The 17,583-nt window shown below is 36.3% G+C and overlaps 1 protein-coding gene across 1 annotated transcript in view; it reads right to left on the reverse strand.

Moving 5' to 3' along the window:
- Positions 1–17,583, reverse strand: part of CDS1 (CDP-diacylglycerol synthase 1) — an 86,955-nt gene that overhangs the window by 28,794 nt on the left and 40,578 nt on the right. Inside the window, exons 3-5 of the mRNA XM_004389707.1 lie at positions 14,106–14,202; positions 5,624–5,721; positions 3,222–3,361 (exon numbers count right to left, since the gene is read on the reverse strand). Of these exons, the coding sequence (XP_004389764.1) occupies positions 3,222–3,361; positions 5,624–5,721; positions 14,106–14,202 (335 nt within the window). The remainder of the gene's footprint in view (positions 1–3,221; positions 3,362–5,623; positions 5,722–14,105; positions 14,203–17,583) is intronic.

Below are 17,583 nucleotides of genomic sequence, written 5' to 3' on the forward strand. Positions count from 1 at the left end.
AAATCACAACTAGAGATATTTTCTAGAGAACAGAAAAGGCTCAGTGGACTGAATGGATGAGGCCTGGGTTTCTAAACTGGATATAAAGAGTGTAGCAATAATAAGGGCGACTCCTAGTCAAACCAATCAACTGTGAGAACAGAATAAAGACATATTTAGGTACGTATGAACACAAGACCTTTACCTTCCGGTCACCATTTCATAGGAAACTACTGAAGGTCAAGCTTTAGCAAAATGATGGTAACTGAGAAATTGGAAGATGCGGGATAGAAGAAATGGGAAGTGGGGTGTCTAAATCATGATGACAGGTAGGCTGTAGACCTACAAGCAGCCAGTCCCAACTGAAAAAGGAATGCACAGGGCTACGGGACAGAGGTCTATAGAAAAAGAAAGATTTGATAAACTATCTGATTTGTGTGAACTTTGAAAAAACTACCCGTAGACATGTGACAGATTTGAAGACGAAATTAAGGATACTAACACAGGAAATGACAAATGTGGAAAAAAGAAGGTAAGGCAGTTATTAACTTCAGGAAAAAACAAAAAGTTGTAAAAGAACGGAAATGTAATCAGAGATACTATTTGGCTCTACAGGAAAGAATATTTTAAGTACCCATTTAATTATGTAAACAACGACTATAAAAAACTAAGAAGAGCATAAAGGAGAAGTGAGACAGGTTGTAACAGGATGTCAAAAGATAATATCTCAAATAAATTAAGAAATAAGCATACGCTTAGAAAATGGAAAAATACAAGAAACAGCTCTAAAATCTCTTTGGTATGAGGCTGAGAGGTGGGTGCAAGCGGCTGTTTACATTATAAGTCTTTGAAACTATTTGATTTTTAAAAACTAATGTACATATATTAATGATACAAATGATTTATATTTTTACTTATTCATAATTTTAGTATCAAATAATTATAAGAATAATTACATGAAATAAAGTAAAATCATTGAATTCAATAATAAAAGTCAACATAGACAATTTTCTAGCTAATATAGAAAACTCCCCACTTACGAAGGGGTTCCCTTCCAACGAATACATCATATCTGATGTAATACATCAAAATCTGATGTAAATCGAGTACCTCAATTTGTTTTTTTTTAGTTTTCATTATTATTGGCTTTTATTATCAGTATCTTTATAAATCCAATCTTCCTTTGTCTTTGGGGATTGGTATGAGAATGATGACATCAGCAAATTACATGATGCAACATTGTATGTAGTACATATTACTAAATGATAAGATACACAAAAATAAAAAAACTGGATGGTCTTTAAGTAAGGTTAGTTGTAACTCAAACGTATCATAAGGACTACCTGTATTTATTTCTAAAATTAAAATACGAGAAATGAAATCTTCTTAGTCTAAATAAAAGCTGAGCAAATATTATATTCTTTTCTCCTGTGACAGTCAGGAATCCATCCCAAAGTCTACTTTCACATTTAACAAAATAAATTCAATTTGCAGTTTCTACCAAGAAAAAAATGTCACAGATATGCTTTGATAAACACAGAACTAGAGTTAAGTGTTTTATTCTCCAAGTTCTTGAACATTTTAGTAAAATCTTCTTAGCTGGTATCAGTCAACATTATCTCTCTATAATCACAATCCTTCTAGACTGATGAAAATTTAAAATGGGCTGACTACCTTAAAATGAATAATTTCTTTTGCCCTTGAAAGAATAGAAGTTATTCCAGAAACTATTTTCAGAATTGTACTTTCCTTAGGTATATAAGCAATAATTCACAAAAATGAAGTAATACAGGCATAAAACTGGACTGAATGAAAACCTTAAATGTAAAAAGAGGAAAACCTTTCCGGAAAATGTAGGTCATTCCCAAAAAATTATTATCTGGAAACTTCCACTGTCATTTCAGATTGTGTTTCATTTTCTGGCTTTCTACAGTAAGAAACAAAACAGAGCTCAGGGTCTGATGGGGTCTTTATTAAACTAGAGGCACCAAGATGTACAACATCACAATTACTGAATGAAATGCCAGACTTACTCTGTGTATTTTCAGTTTAATGAGAAATGGAATATGGAATTACCTATACTATATTCAATTTCCCAAACTGTACTGACAGAAGAATTTCTTTATTGAGAAACTCCTAAGGCTACCATGAAGACTATTAAGAGCTAAAGTGAAAACTCAAAATAAATTTCATTTCCACCTTTAAAAGTAAAAATTAACGATAACAGCATATATTTAAATAGTGCCAACCACTGTTCTAAATGCTTTATATACATAACTCCTTTACAAGTCTGTCAGGTAAGTACTATTATTATACTCACTTTACAAAGAAACTGAGGTAGAAAAATTAATAAAATTTACTAAAGTTTCCTCAGCTCCTAAGTCGCGGAGCCAAGATTGGCGTCAGCAATCTGGCTTTTAAGAAGTATGTTTAAAAATCAATTATTAGATGTTTTTTCTTTTATGGTTGGTAAACTTTTATTTACCAATTCCAAAACAGATTGGAAAAGAAATCTGTTAATTCTAACTTTATCCTAAGCATCTAAAATCATGACAACTTGTGGCTCAGCATACTATAAACAAAGTTGTATGTTTAATAAACCATGTCAAGGAAAAATAACTAACCCAATTAATTCTATACAAAAACTCTATTTCCTAGAGACTATATGTATTGAGAGAGGAGCCCTGGTGATACAGTGGTTAAAGCACTCGGCTGCTAAACAAGAGGTAGGCAGTTCGAACCCATCAGCCGCTCTGTGGGAGAAAGATGTGGCAGTCTGCTTTTGGAAAGATTACAGCCTTAGAAACCCTATGAGGCAGTTCTACTCTGTCCTATAGGGTCACTATGAGTCAGAACTGACTCGATGGCAGTGGGTTTGATACATATATGTATACATGTGTGCACGCACGCGCACACACACACACACACACACACAAATTTCTTTGTAAATTGTAGCTGGCAAATAATCACTTCATATATTTGAAAGTTTCTTTACCTCAATTTGCAAAGAAACTTTCAAATATATGAAGTGATTATTAATCAAGTACTTTTTAAGCACCATCAGGGAGTAATTGCTATTTGAAACCATGACGAAAGAAATGGCTTTATAAATAGAAAAAAAAATTGAAAAGAGAAGTTGGAATAACATGGAACAAATAAAGGCTGTTATAAATTTAAATAATATAAATAAAATAAACATATATTAGCTACATACCAATACAGAATTATTTTCCTTAGCTTACCTGCTAGATACAGGGCAAATGATATAAATCTATGGTAGCGAATGAGGAACTGAAGTTGCTCTTCTCTTTGAACAAATGTAGCAAAATAATCAGCTACCGTCTCTCCATAGAAAAAGTAGTTTACACACAGTAGAAAGTACCTATAATTAAAAAACAGTTTTTTTATCTTCTAAGCTTTTTTTCCCCCTCAACAGATTTCCTACATTTTGATGACCGCACAAAGAAAAACCAAGACCCAGTTCAAAAGACCAGTTTAGGATTTACTCCTCCAAAATGCTATTTTCCTGTTTTAAACCTAATTTCAAACTTATCAGTCTATAGAAACTTAACAAATATAGTTCATGCCTTTAATCAGCTCAAAATCTAGGTAGAGACAGATGATTAGGAAACAATATAGAAAATACTATATAGCATGCTTGTGCAACACACACACACACAAGCTATTAAGTTCGTAATAGATTCATTCCCAACCACTCACAACTCTAATACTTTTTAATAGTAGAGATCCTAAGACAAATTCCCACCTGCCCTAAGGAAGATTAAAAGGGAAGGAAGGGAGAGGTAATTCAACCTCTCTCCCCACTGCCCTGCACAAATGGGCATCTTCTTCCCTCCTCTCAATGCTCCAGATGGACTCCAGTTGAGCAGTGATTCTTAAGGGACACCAGTGGGGGATGGGAGGCGGCAGCCAGTATAAATCTCTAGGAGCAGCTTTTACAAAGTACATAAGTCACCTCCTGTCTCCCGAGTTCTAATATTTCCCCTCCCCAAGTCATGGGGTAACCCACACTGATGGGAGCTTGTGTGGGCCAGAAAACTGCTGAGAAACACTGCCATAGAGTTCCTCCTTGGTTCATCCTTTGAAGGGGAGGGTCCTAACTAGCTAGGACAGTGGAAAGGAAAGGGGTCGTTTCCCACTAGTACTCACTTATGGAATTAGACTCAACTATTCTTGGAGTGGGAGTCCCTAAGTGCTACAAATGGTTAAGCACTCAGCTACTAACAAAAAGGTTGGTGGTTCGAATCCATCCAGAGGCACCTTGGAAGAAAGGCTTGGTGATCTACTTCTGAAAAATCAGCCATGAAAACCCTACGGAGCACAGTTCTACTCTGACACACATGAGGTCACCATGAGTCAGAATCGACTTGACAGGGACTGATATTCCCAGAGTAGAGGGCAAGGATTTTCATTCCCATCAACTGTATTACCATTTTTCTTTTGTCCTGCAATAGAAACCATCTTTGACTCCTCTGTAAGGCTATCGAGACCCTTCTACCTTACCAGTCGAACCCTTTGCCCATTATCCCTCAGAAAATGCCTTCTGCTCATGATATCTCACCATCTGTGGTACATGCACATGTGCCCCACTTCTAAAACCTTATGGGTGCTGCTTCCTCAACCCAGAACACTCCATCTAGCCAAACCCTGTCTTTATTTCAAGTGCCAGCTTGTATCTCACTTCCTCCATGAACCCTTCTAGAATCACTGGAGCCCATTCTCATCTATCTTTTTTTTTTTTTTTTCCTACACTTAGAATCAATCCTGCATGGTCTAGCATTTAATTATTCTCTAATTACTTTATCTACCTAACATGCCACTCATGAAGAAACTTGCTAGAAGGAAAAATCAGCTTACTCTTTATACATCCATTATAATAATTTACTTGCTGTTATTTTTGTTGTTTTAGAAAGATGTCTCTATGGAAAAATAGGATCTAAATGAGGCAATACAATCACCAAAATTAAGAAACTTTTTTTACTATTCTAAATCCCAAAGGTGATACATCTATATTAATAACACTCTGGCTAATACTAATCAAACAAATATATTAAAAGACATGGCCAATTAGGTTAAATGTGAATTAGCATATTATCATGTTTCCTTGTTAAGGTGTTGAGAGCTAAAATTATACCTGAAAAATTTTAAAAAGATATAATCATTTGGTGATTTTTAACTAACTTTACATGCACTAGTATTTATACAATATCTATACAATATTTTCAGCAGTCTCATATCAACTGAGGGGAAATAAAGCAAAAAAAATTATAGATTTGTATTATTTTAGAGAATTAAACTTTATGTTAAAATAATAATTATAAAGGTATAAAGATATGTGTAATATAATATTGAGTTTTTTTAAAAGGACAAGAATGGTACAGACATACGCAATGTAAATTAGATATCTTACAAAGACTGAAAAATGAGATATGAAAATAGTTGTGTTGGAGTAGTAGGGAAAAAGGTAATTTTCTTCTTTTCAAATTTCAATTACATTCTTTTCATTTATCTTTCCCCAAAATCAATCTATAAGCTCAACTAAATGGGTACTGACTGGTCATGATACCTCCTGTACAAACTTTAGAAAAGAATCAGATATCTGAAAAAGTTTGAAGTGACTTACCAGCTTAGTGTTCTAAACCATGGCAGGTCATAAGAACGATAGACTCTATAACCTATAGTGATAATTTCATGGAAGCATTTCACTTGGATGCCCAGAACCTGAAACAAAGATAAAATATCGATAGGTATTTCTTAGTATTTACATTTGTTCTTAAACATTTAACAATGTAGTTGTTGTCACACACACACACGTATATAAATAAACTTACTCTACCTATTTTTAATTATTCTGAATGTCAGTAGTAAAAAATTCAAGTCAAGGTCTCTGCAGTCAAGTGATGTCCCAAAAGGTCAAGCAAAACAATGTTTTACTCAAAAGGTTTGTGAAATCTTTCCTTGAGTGAGGGGTGGCACTGTAGTTTAAAGTTTGAGGGATGGTCTAGTTGGTCACACATGACTAGATTTTATCCATTACTACTACTTCTTTGTTTCTTGAGATTTTCCATTGGTTACCCTAGGAAAATAACTGTACGTGAAAGTTTGCTTTTATAGATTTTTAACCACGTATTCTGGTATACTTGCCAAGCATAAAGATATTGTTAAGACAAACATCTAAAATATCTTCTATCCAGTCACCCAAGAGTTTGAGCATGGTCCTTTCATTCTCCAGCTGCGCCAACTCTCCCATAGCCAGCTACCTCGCTGATGAATGGCAAATTATAAGTGGCCTTCTGTACTTCTGACAACTCTGGCCAGTCAACTGAGTTTATGCAGTTCTGTTTGCAGTGTCCTAAATATATGCCTAGAAAATGGGTTTGTACTTAGGAATCCTCCCTCCCCCCTTTTATTGTTGTTGAAAATATACACAGCAAAATGTACACTAATTCAACAATTTCTACACGTACAATTCAGTGACATTGATTACATTCTTCAAGTTGTGCAACCATTCTTCCCCTCCTGTTCTGAATTGTTCCTCTCCCTTAAAATAAACTCACTGCCCCCTAAGGTTCTTATCTAATCTTTCCAGTTGCTGTTGTCAATTTGATCTCATACAGATAGTTCTTTAAAACATCACAATGCTCAAGACAGACGTTCATTGTTAATTAAGCTAAACTATTGTTTGGTTTAAAGAAAACTTTAGGGGATATTTTTGGTTTAAGGTTTAAAGATTATCTCAGGACAGTAGTTTCAGAAGTTCATACAGCCTCAATGGTTCCAAAAGCCTGGATTCCATGGGAATTTGAAATTCTGTCAGTAATCCCTTTTTGATAGTCTATTTAGCAGTCCTTCCAACTGCTGCAAGGTGAAGGTAATCTCTGAAGATGTAGCATCATATCCAGTGCTTGGCTTTAGTCAATTCCAAGACTCAAGGAGCAAACAGCAAATGGAACACTTACTGCCATGAACTAAGGGGTTAAAATCTTTGTGAATATAACAGACTAACATTTTAAACCTGTAAATACCCAAGGACCTGTTTTTGCACAGCTATTGATCTAAAAATGGATTTTACATTTTATTAAAATATAAAAATATTTTTTTTTAAAAAAAATTAAAAAAAAAAAAAAACAAAGACTATATGACAGAGATACATATAGGCCCTCAAAAGCCTAAAATATTTACTAACAGGTCCTTTACAGAAAATGTTTGCCAAACCCTGGCCAAGGGTATAGTTTGGGATTTTGTTCTTTTTTTTAAATAATATTTTATCGTGCTTAAGGTCAAAGTTTACACAGCAAATTAGGTTCCCATTTAACAATTTCTACACTAATTATTCAGTAATATTGGTTACATTTTTCACAACATGTCATCATTTTTGTTCATTCCATTCTGTTGTACCATTTCCAGTATTCTAGTTTCCCTGCCCCCTGGGATTTCTTTTTAATGACCCAAGATTTCCACAAACTAGCTTTCCCAAGCCTACTACTCAGGATATTCCTTCTTTCCTCCATTATACTGATTACATGGTCAACCAAACACTTTAAAAAAGGTAAATGTGGCCCTTCAGCCACATGATAAAAAATATTACATCAAACTACTATAAATAGTACTTTTAAGAAAAAGTCTTAAATGTGTTATAAAGAGCAAGGGAATTTAAGCATTGTCCTTCAAATAAACTTCATATATAATATCGAAGGCTGTTTTATTTTTTATAGAAATAATCACGGAATGGAAAAATGCTAGATGTTATGATAAAATAGTAAAGCCATGCTATTTGTAGAACCAAACGGGATTTTAAAACATCAAATGCACTGATGTAATTTCTTGAGAAATTTTCTTGAGAACCATTATTAGCACTATGTATTTTACAGAGAGAGGAAGAAAATGTATTTTTAATAGCACACACTAACATTTATACGATTGTCAATTATAGCTTGCAAATAGAATGTGGAACTTCTGGGAAAATTAGACAATGGGGAATCAAAATACTATAGTTAAAAATCCTTCAAGTATATGTATCTATTCCAGGGATGGGTGATTACACAGAAACTAATGCACCATGCCATCAATAATAGCAGGAATGAAAACTGGTAGGACTCTGTTGGCCCAATTAATGTGTTAAGAGCCTTAAAATTCATAAGCAATAACTGAAATGCTGACTGTGTGATAGTAAATGAGGAGACAGAAATAATACAGTGCACCTGTTCTCAGAGAGGTATAGTCTATCAGGGAGAAAACACACAACTACAATACCATGTGGAAATAGTCAAAAGGTTAAATGGTTATGAGTACAGGCAGATAAACCTGCCAGCAGCTCATGGGGTAGAGGAGAAGGATATGCAGAGTCAGGTATGTAGGAGAAGAGGGAACTCCAGGTAGTGCAGAGTTGCTGGAACACAAAGGTAGACGTGAGAAGTGTAGAGAGATGAGGTCATGTGATTACAGGAAACAGCATGAAGAATGCACATAGGAGTTGAAATGACATGATCATATGTGATTGTTAGGGGATAAAAGAGGTGGAAAAACTGGAGGGCCAGCAAAAAGTAGAGAGGGTAAGGCAGGCAAGGTGACACCCTGTGTTGATGAGCATCTAAAGGAGGACAGCGGAAGATGGCTGGAGGACAAGGCATAAGCAATAGTGAGGAGGCAGAACTGACTGAATTTGGTGACTGAAGAAACTAGGGGGCTAAGGGAAAGGAGGGAACACAGAACAACACCAAGGAAGGCTTGGGAAAGTAGATTTATTCAGGATAGGTGGGGGATAGAATATAAGTCCAGATTTGACCATGATAAGTTTGAACTATGATACCTATAGGTCATCCAAGTAAAAGTGTCTATTTCCTTTCACTTTGGGAAATTTAGTCTAAAAAAATAATACAACATGTGAAGAAAGCTTTATGCTCTAATATGTTCAGGATAGTGCTTTTTGCAATAAAGAAAAACCAAAAAATAACCTGAAGTCTAAAAATAACAATGGTTTCAGTAATTTATGATGTACTATATTCTACTGTATAGATGTATCTATTAGAACCAGTGATTATAAAGACCAGGGAGCAAAACAAAATATTTGCTATAGTATTTAGTTTAGAAAGCAGGGTATGCATTTTAGTCACATTATGATTATAACCATGAGTTTTAAAACATAAAAGGACAAAAAGGTTAAAAGGAAATGTATCAAATGGCAGTGTTGTGGATTGAATTGTGTCTCTCAAAGATGTGTTAGACTCCTAACCCCTCTATAACTTTGGCTTCTTTGTTATGTTAATGAGGCCATATCAGTGAGAGAGAAAAAGATAGAAAACAGCAGATTAGGCCCCAAGACAAGCTAGCACAGGCTGGGGAAGACAGAAGTACATGTAGGATCTTGGAGGAACTGAGGAAGGTGGGGGCTACAGAAGCTGAGACAAGGATTTTCTCCCCAGAGCCAAAAGAGAGAGCGCCTTCCCCAAGGACCAGCGCCCTAAATTTGGACTTCTAGCTCCTAAACTGTGAGAGCATAAATTTCTGCTCTTTAAAGCCACACACTTGTGGTGGTTCTGTTACAGCAGTGCTAGGAAACTAAGACAGGCAGTATTAATTGGATTTTACTGGTTACCGATAAGGTCGATGGCAATTTTTAATATCTCTTTTCCAAAATGTTTTAAATATATTTTTACAACTCTCACAGTGGAGAAAAAACTAAACACCCTATTTAGAGTAAATCATATAATGTAAATTAAAACTTATTATTTAAGAGTATCCCAGAAGGTAGGGAGGGGAACTCTTATAACGTCTTTTATATGTTCACATTTGCCTTTAAATCAAAATATGCTTTAATAACTCCATCACTTAGAAAGCGTGATTCCAATCTGTGAAAACAACAATCAAAGTACTATATTTTATTTATTTTAAGGAAAATGAGTATGAATTCCATCTTAAAATAGTAGCTATCATATCCTAGAAATAAGGTTTTAATAAAAATATCTTGAATTAGTCATTTTTGAGTGCTGATATTATAATGCAAATGCAAACTATATTCAATGTGTACTTCTCAAAATATAAATGATCTACTTGGGGATATGAATGTAATTAAGATCTTAAACACATAAAAGCAGTATCGAGTACCAACAGTGTATGTATATATGTATGGTATATACGTATGTGTGTATGTATATATGCATACATATATGTATTTATATATACCTCCAGCTACATTTTCTTAACATAAATATTATATAAATGTAACACATATGTGTATGTATGTTTGTGCATACATATGCAATAAACTTAAATAAGAGCAATAACAGTTCAAACCTACTTTAACTAGATCTTTAATATTTTTATTTCCATCTCTGATTACATTCATCAAAGCAAACAACTTATAACAAAACCATATTTTCCTTTCACAGTAGAAAAATACACACAAAAAAATCCTCAATTACTTTAGGCATGCTATGACTCTCTCAAAAAAAAAAATATCAGAATTCAAATAGGCAAGCATTTCTTTGAAAGTGTTTTGCATTATGGCACCAAAAGAGTGGTTAAAAATAGTCTTCATCCATAAATTCTTGCCCTAGTTATCCCACCACAGAGTTTAGTTGGAGAAAAATGTAACTTATTCACAAGGGAACCCACCAAACAAGCTTTAGTCAGCATATCTTCTAAAAGGGAGCAACAACTCAAATGGTGCCCCATATTTTCAATGCTTTCCAAATAAAATCCAAACTTCTTTATATAGCACGGCAAGGCCCTCCGGATCTGATTCCCAATTGTTTTTCTAGGTTCAAAGGCATCACCTGCCTTGTTCTGAAACACTTACTCCTCTGGACCTTTTGTCACAGTGCTTCCTCCTCCCTGACATTCTTCCAGGTCGAACTCAAAGGGTCCTTTGTCCACAATCCTTGCTGAATTCCGCGCCCTAAGCTCGCTCCCTTCTTCCTCAGGCCTGCCCACTCACGTCACAGCACTGAAAAGTGGTCAGCACACATCCTCTACTTAAACCCTTTCAAAGTCCAATTATTTTCTGTTTTAATTTTTTTTTTAATACCATGTGTTCTCATTAATGGAAGCATGCTGAGTCATGAAGTATGTTTACATTTTTGGTGGTAATATGGATTTTGAGAACTATGATCTGATACTACATGGTTACCACAGAACTTTTAAGATTCTTAAATCCATACTTAGCAGTCGCCCATCTTCACCACCGGACTTTGGTTGCTGATGTTTTTGTGGCGCCTTCCATTAGGTTACATGAGGAACCTCTGGTTTTCCAAATATAACACAAAAAAACAAAACAAAACCCACCAGGGCTCCCTAACTATCACACAGGAAAACATAAATATGCATATAAGGCTTATCTAGGGGTACAAAAGCCAAAAGAGACAAAATTTTGACCCAATCACACTTGCTGCTTGCACTACCTTACTTGCAAGCCTCATACCCTGGGTATTTTGCTTCAACTAATGTTTCTTTCACCTTCACTGTTATGCAAGTACCCACTGTTGCCGTCAGGTACTGAGTCAGATCCGACTCATAGTGACCCTATGTACCACAGAACGAAACACTGCCTGGTCCTGCACCATTCTCACAATCGTTGTTACGCTTGAGCCCACTGATGCAGCCACCGTGTCAATCCAGCTTGTTGAGGGTCTTCCTATTTTTCACCGACCTTCCCCTTTACCAAGTATGATGTCCTTCTCCAGGGGCTGATCCCTCCTGATAATATGTATGTGAGATGAAGTCTTGCCATCCTTGCTTCTAAGGAGCATTCTGGCCATACTTCTTCCAAGACAGATTTGTTCATTCTTTTGGCAGTCCATGCTACATTCAATATTCTTAGCCAACACCACAATTCAAAGGTATTAATTCCTCTTCAGTCTTCCTTATTCATTGTCCAGCTTTCACATGCGTATGATGTGATTGAAAACACCATGGCTTGGGTTTGACGCACCTTAATCTTCAAGGAGACATCTTTGCTTTTTAACACTTTAAGGCGGTCTTTTGTACCCACCAAAAAAACCCATTGCTGTCGAGTCAATTCTGACTCATAGCAACCCTATAGGACAGAGGAGAACTGTCCCATAGGGTTTCCAGGGAGCAGATGTGGATTCGAACTGCTGACCTTTTGGTTAGCTCACTGTAGCTCTTCACCACTGTGCCACCAGGGCTCCTTTGTACCCACTGAAGGGCAGCAAATACCTTCAGTGGTGAAAGTATACTACCAAAGAACCCAAGAGCCAGAAAAAGTGGGTAGTACGCCATGTATACCATGGACCATAGAAGAGTTAAATGTCCAAGTTCCAGTGCAAATGGTGATCATTTCAGCCCCTGGCAGGTTCAGAGACTAAGAAGAGTTGGAGCAGGGGCCCTTTCCTCAAATCATCACCCGCAGATGGCTACCCATGTCTTTCTACCTGGCCTCCAGGCTCTGACCCCATACTAACTTGGTCCTATCCATTATCCATTCTTCCTTTGTAAGAAAAAGCACTTTAAAATGTCAGCAAATGAACAAACCAGAGAAAGTAATTTCTTATTCATTTTTGTTTCCTTGATATCCACAAGGAAATACAAAATTAATGAGAGAATAAACAGAAAAGTGAAACAGGCTTTGTGACGCTTATAAGAACTGCTTTCGGTAGTTTCAGGGATTGATGGAATTTTTTTTTTAATCGTGTCTAATTTCACTTCAAAACCTAATCTTTCATAAAAGAAAGGGAAAATGGTAGCAAATTGCCCATAAGCTTATCAGCTATGAATACGATTGATGGGGGAAGGGAGGTAGGTGAGATGGGTAAATATATCCCTAAAGGTGGGCAAGAGCATTCAGAGAACAGGGAAGTCAACGTACAAGAAAAGGCTAAATTAACTGTGATGGAAAAGAGAATAATAACAAAAGAGAGAGCCAGTGCATACCCTAGAGCAGGCTTGCACCCTTCACACAAAACTATGCTCAACACAGAATAAGTGACAAATTTGTTGAACAAATGTGCTTCTTCTTCTCACTCCCACCACGGTGGGCTTCAAATGTTTTATGCTTCTTTAGACATCAAGGCTTTTGTAAAGAGGAATCCTCTGCCTGTGACAATCCTCCCCCTAACCTCACCTGTTCACCTGACTAACTCAATCTTCAGATCACAACTCATATGCTTGACAGAATGCTTCTGGAAAGTCTCTCAGCTCCCCCTTTGCTCTCATAGCATCCTATTCTTTTTCTCAAATACTTACTGTAGTTTATATACTTGATTGATTCTCTAGTGTGTAGGCAGCAAGCTCCACGAGGGCAAGGAGAGGTATGTCTTTCTCAGTACCACTATATCATACCCCAGAACTAGTGTAGTGCCTAGCACATAGCAGGCATCAGGAAACATTTGTTAAATGAATGAATAAAGAGCTTAAAATACTTGTTTGGCTTCAAAGCTTGCACTTCCTATACACAACAAAAGTCAGTAGGATGACTTCTACCTGTCTCTCCAGTCTTACCCCAGGGCACCCTCCACATGTACAACTAGCCATGGACCACATTCTCTCATTATTTCTATATTTTTCCCATGATGCTCCCACTTACAATGCCTTTCGCTGCTCAGTCCCTTTTTCAGGACTTGGGTTTGGCATCACCTCTCCTGGAAGCCCTTCCTGACTTCTCGCCCAGATTGGATCAGGTGCCTTTTTTTTTGCTGTGTTCTCCTAACAAATGCTATCATAGGAATTACCCCACTTATGTACCATAGTATTTATTCATGTAGTTAATTGTGTGTCTCTGCCACTGGACTGAGTTCCTTGAGGTCAGAGATCCAGCTAATAGTAATTTATGTTGAAGTAGCGTGTGTGTATGTGTGTTTCTGTTGTATCTAATGCATGGCGCAATGTATGACACATAGTAGATATGCATCTATTATGTACATTCGGTATCTGCTGAATGGACAATTTGAATGGCTATTTTCCAAATGGAAAAGATGAGTCCAGATCATTTCATGAACCAGAAGACATTTAAAGGAACTGAATTTGCTGCTACCAACGGCCAAGTCTTGAATTACCTTCTTTTTTGGGACATACTCAAATTACTTCAACCATATATAATGCTGGAAAACAAAGCAAGGGACACTGAGAAAAATTATGAACAGACTTACAAGAAGCATCAGCATAAAGGATCCCATATAGATGATCAGGAAAAACAACGAAATCATAGTTAGAGTAAGAATTCCACGAATCCACCAGTTTTTCCACCTACAAAGAAAATGTTGGTAAAGTTAACATTTAATGTGTTCTTAAAGTTTTTTATGTGCTTTCATTAGTGAGTTGCCAGAATTATGAATTTTCCCTACTATATGAAACCCTATGGGGCAGTTCTACTCTGTCCTATGGGTTGCTGTGAGTCAGAATTGACTTGACAGCAATGGGTTTTTGTGTTTTAGATTTTAAGAATCCTCTATTTTACTTTGCAAAATAACAACCACCAAAAAACAAACAAATAAACAAAAACGAAAATTTATTCACCCACGGAGACCTAATTTTTTAAAACTATGTTAACCAAATAAAGAAAATATTTTTTAAAGCACAGGACAGGAATGAATCATGAGGTAAGGGAGTTAGGTGGTCAATGTGGTTGTGAAAGTCACGCACCCACCGCCTCACACGAAGGGGAAGAACAAGCCAGGTGCAAAGGAGCTGTAAAAAGATAATGGTCATTCTGTTAGGGGGATAGATAATAACAGCGATGATTTTAAGAAAGTTTTACAGACAGTGACCTTCCACTTAAAAAAAGTAAAGGAAGGATAATACTGAACTCACACTGGAGAGCACAGGTACCTGGGATCTAAGAGGTCAGTCACTGAGGAAAAGGCCAGATCTAAGGACACTTCGTTTTATTGCTCAAAGTATGCTGGCTTCCTTCCCTGATTAGTGGCAGAGTGTTCAGTAGGGAAGTACTTATTCTTGGCCTTTGCTTGTTCCTTAGAGCAGAGGTTCTCTGCTGGCATGCTCCACGGGTTCCAGGTATGTTGAGAACTGATCTCCCTCAGCCCTTGGGCCATAAGTAAGGGCCTGGGGTGCTCAAATATCCCCTGCCCAGAAGTCTTACCCTTCACTCCCAGCATGCCATACAAGTATTATCGAATATTATCATTCTTTATGTGGTGATGTCAGAAGAAATGTTGAAGGCCACTGTATGAAAAATCCAAGATGAATGAAATAACTACCTATACACAGATGATGACTACTGAAATCTACAACTTCTCCATGTTTCTATTTACTCTACACTCAATTTTACATTATACTCACATATAAAGTTTCTTCTTCAACACTTTTCTAATTTTCATTAATTCAAAATGATAGCATTTAAATTATGTTAAAGAGATTCTTATCCAACACACAGTAACATGTGCACTGTATTCTAAGCACAGGCCCTCACCCTCTCCCTATAACAGAGCATTATTCATTTATCAAATTTGTCAGATATTTATTACACTCCCAGCTTTCTATCATTTGCCCATAGCGTCTAGATAATAAACAAACTACTCTTTCATCACGTTATTCTTGCACTCAGTAATACAAAATGCTGATAATATTAAGTCCAAACTGTTTCATCTAGCTTCTGAGGATTTTTGTGAGGTGAGCAAATGGTACTTATCTAACTTTATCTCTCATAGGGTCACTATGAGTCAGAATCAACTTGACAGCAATGGGTATGTACTGTCTAACAAACTATGTAGACTTAGAAGTTTCTCATGAGACTGTAATCTTGGTGGTCAAACTAAAATGGAGGTAGAGTCAAAAATGCTATAGCTTAAATGGATCAAAAACCTAAATATAAAACATAAAGCTATAAAGTTTATGGAAGAAAATTCAGAGACAAAGGTAGGGGCCCTAATTTATGGCATAAATAGACTATCAAACATAACTAAAAATGCACAAACAGCAAAACATAAACTAGACAACTGGGACATCCTAAAAATTACATACTTATGCTCATCAAAAGACTTCTCCAAAATAATAAAAAGAGAACCTACAGACTGGGGAAAAATTTTTGGCAATGACATATCTGACAAGGGTCTAATCTGCAAAATTTGTAGAAAAATTCAACAACTAAATGACAAACAATGCAATTAAAAAATGGAAAAAAAATAGGCAAACGACATGACCAGACACTTCACCAAAGAAGACATTCAGGCAGCTAACAGACACATGAAGAGATACTTGTGATCATTAGTCATCAGAGAGATGCAAATCAAACTACAATGAGATACCATGTCACCCGAGCAATAACGGCACTGATCAAAAAAACAGAAAACAACAAATGCTGGTGAGGTTGTAGGTAGATTGGTACTTTTATACACTGCTGGTGAGAATGTAAAATGGCATAACCACTATGGAAAACAGTATGGCATTTCCTTAAAAAGCTAGAAATAGAAATACCATAGATCCAGCAATCCCGCTCCTGGACATATACCCTAAAGAAGTAAGAGCCACGACATGAATAGACATATGCACACCTATGTTCACTGCAGCATTATTCACAATAGCAAAAAGGTGGAAGCAACTTATGTGGCCATCAACAGATGAATGGATAAACTGTGGTACATACACACAACAGAATACTATGCAATGACAAAGAATAATGATGAACCGGTGAAACATCTCACAATATGGATGAATCTGGAGCACATTATGCTGACTGAAATAAAAGAACAAATACTGTATAAGACCACTACTATAAAATGTCAAGAAAAGGTTTGCACATAGAAAGAAACATTCTTTGATGATTACCAGGGGTAGGACGGGGAGGGAGGAGAATCACTAACTAGATAATAGACACATGTTAAATCTGGTCAAGGCAAAGGCAATATACAATATGGAGAAAGTCAGCACAACCTGACCAAAGCAATGGAAGATACTGAGGGTTACACAAGAAATAAGTGCAACTACAGTAAATACTGTAATCTATACAATCCTGCAATAACAGTAATATCAAACAAAAAACTGTGAATAGAGACATAGCTAGATATATATGCTAAATAAGTATAGGATGTCATATACCTGCATGCATATATACATATGGTTATGGATATTTCTGCATATATACTTGTATGTGCTACATGTATACTCATACATATAACAGAGCATATAAGGGGCACAGTTATGGAACTTCTTAGACATAACCAAACACCTCGTGGGACTCAGTTACTGGGACCATAGTCTTGGGGGACATCTAGGATGACTGGCAGTAACACAGTTCATAAAGATAATGTTCTACATCCTAGTTTAGTGAGTAGCATCTGAGGTCTTAAAAGCTTGTGAGTGGCTAAGACACAACTATTGGTCTCTTAACGTCTGAAGCAAAGGATAGTGAAGAAAACCAAAGACTCAAGGAAGCAATTAGTCCAAAGGACTAATGGGCCACATGAACCACAGTCTCCTCCAGCCTGAGACCAAAAGAACTAATGGTACTCGGTTACTACTACAGATTGCTCTGACCGGGATGACAACAGAACGCGCTCTCGTTAAGAGTGGGAGAATACCATTTTCAATAGCCCCTAAAAAGATAAAATACTTAGGAATAAATCTGACCAGGGATGTAAAAGACCTTTACAAAGAAAATTATAAAACACT

This window comes from Trichechus manatus, unplaced genomic scaffold, assembly GCF_000243295.1.
Source record: "Trichechus manatus latirostris isolate Lorelei unplaced genomic scaffold, TriManLat1.0 scaffold00257, whole genome shotgun sequence".
NCBI classification, from domain to species: Eukaryota; Metazoa; Chordata; class Mammalia; order Sirenia; family Trichechidae; genus Trichechus; species Trichechus manatus.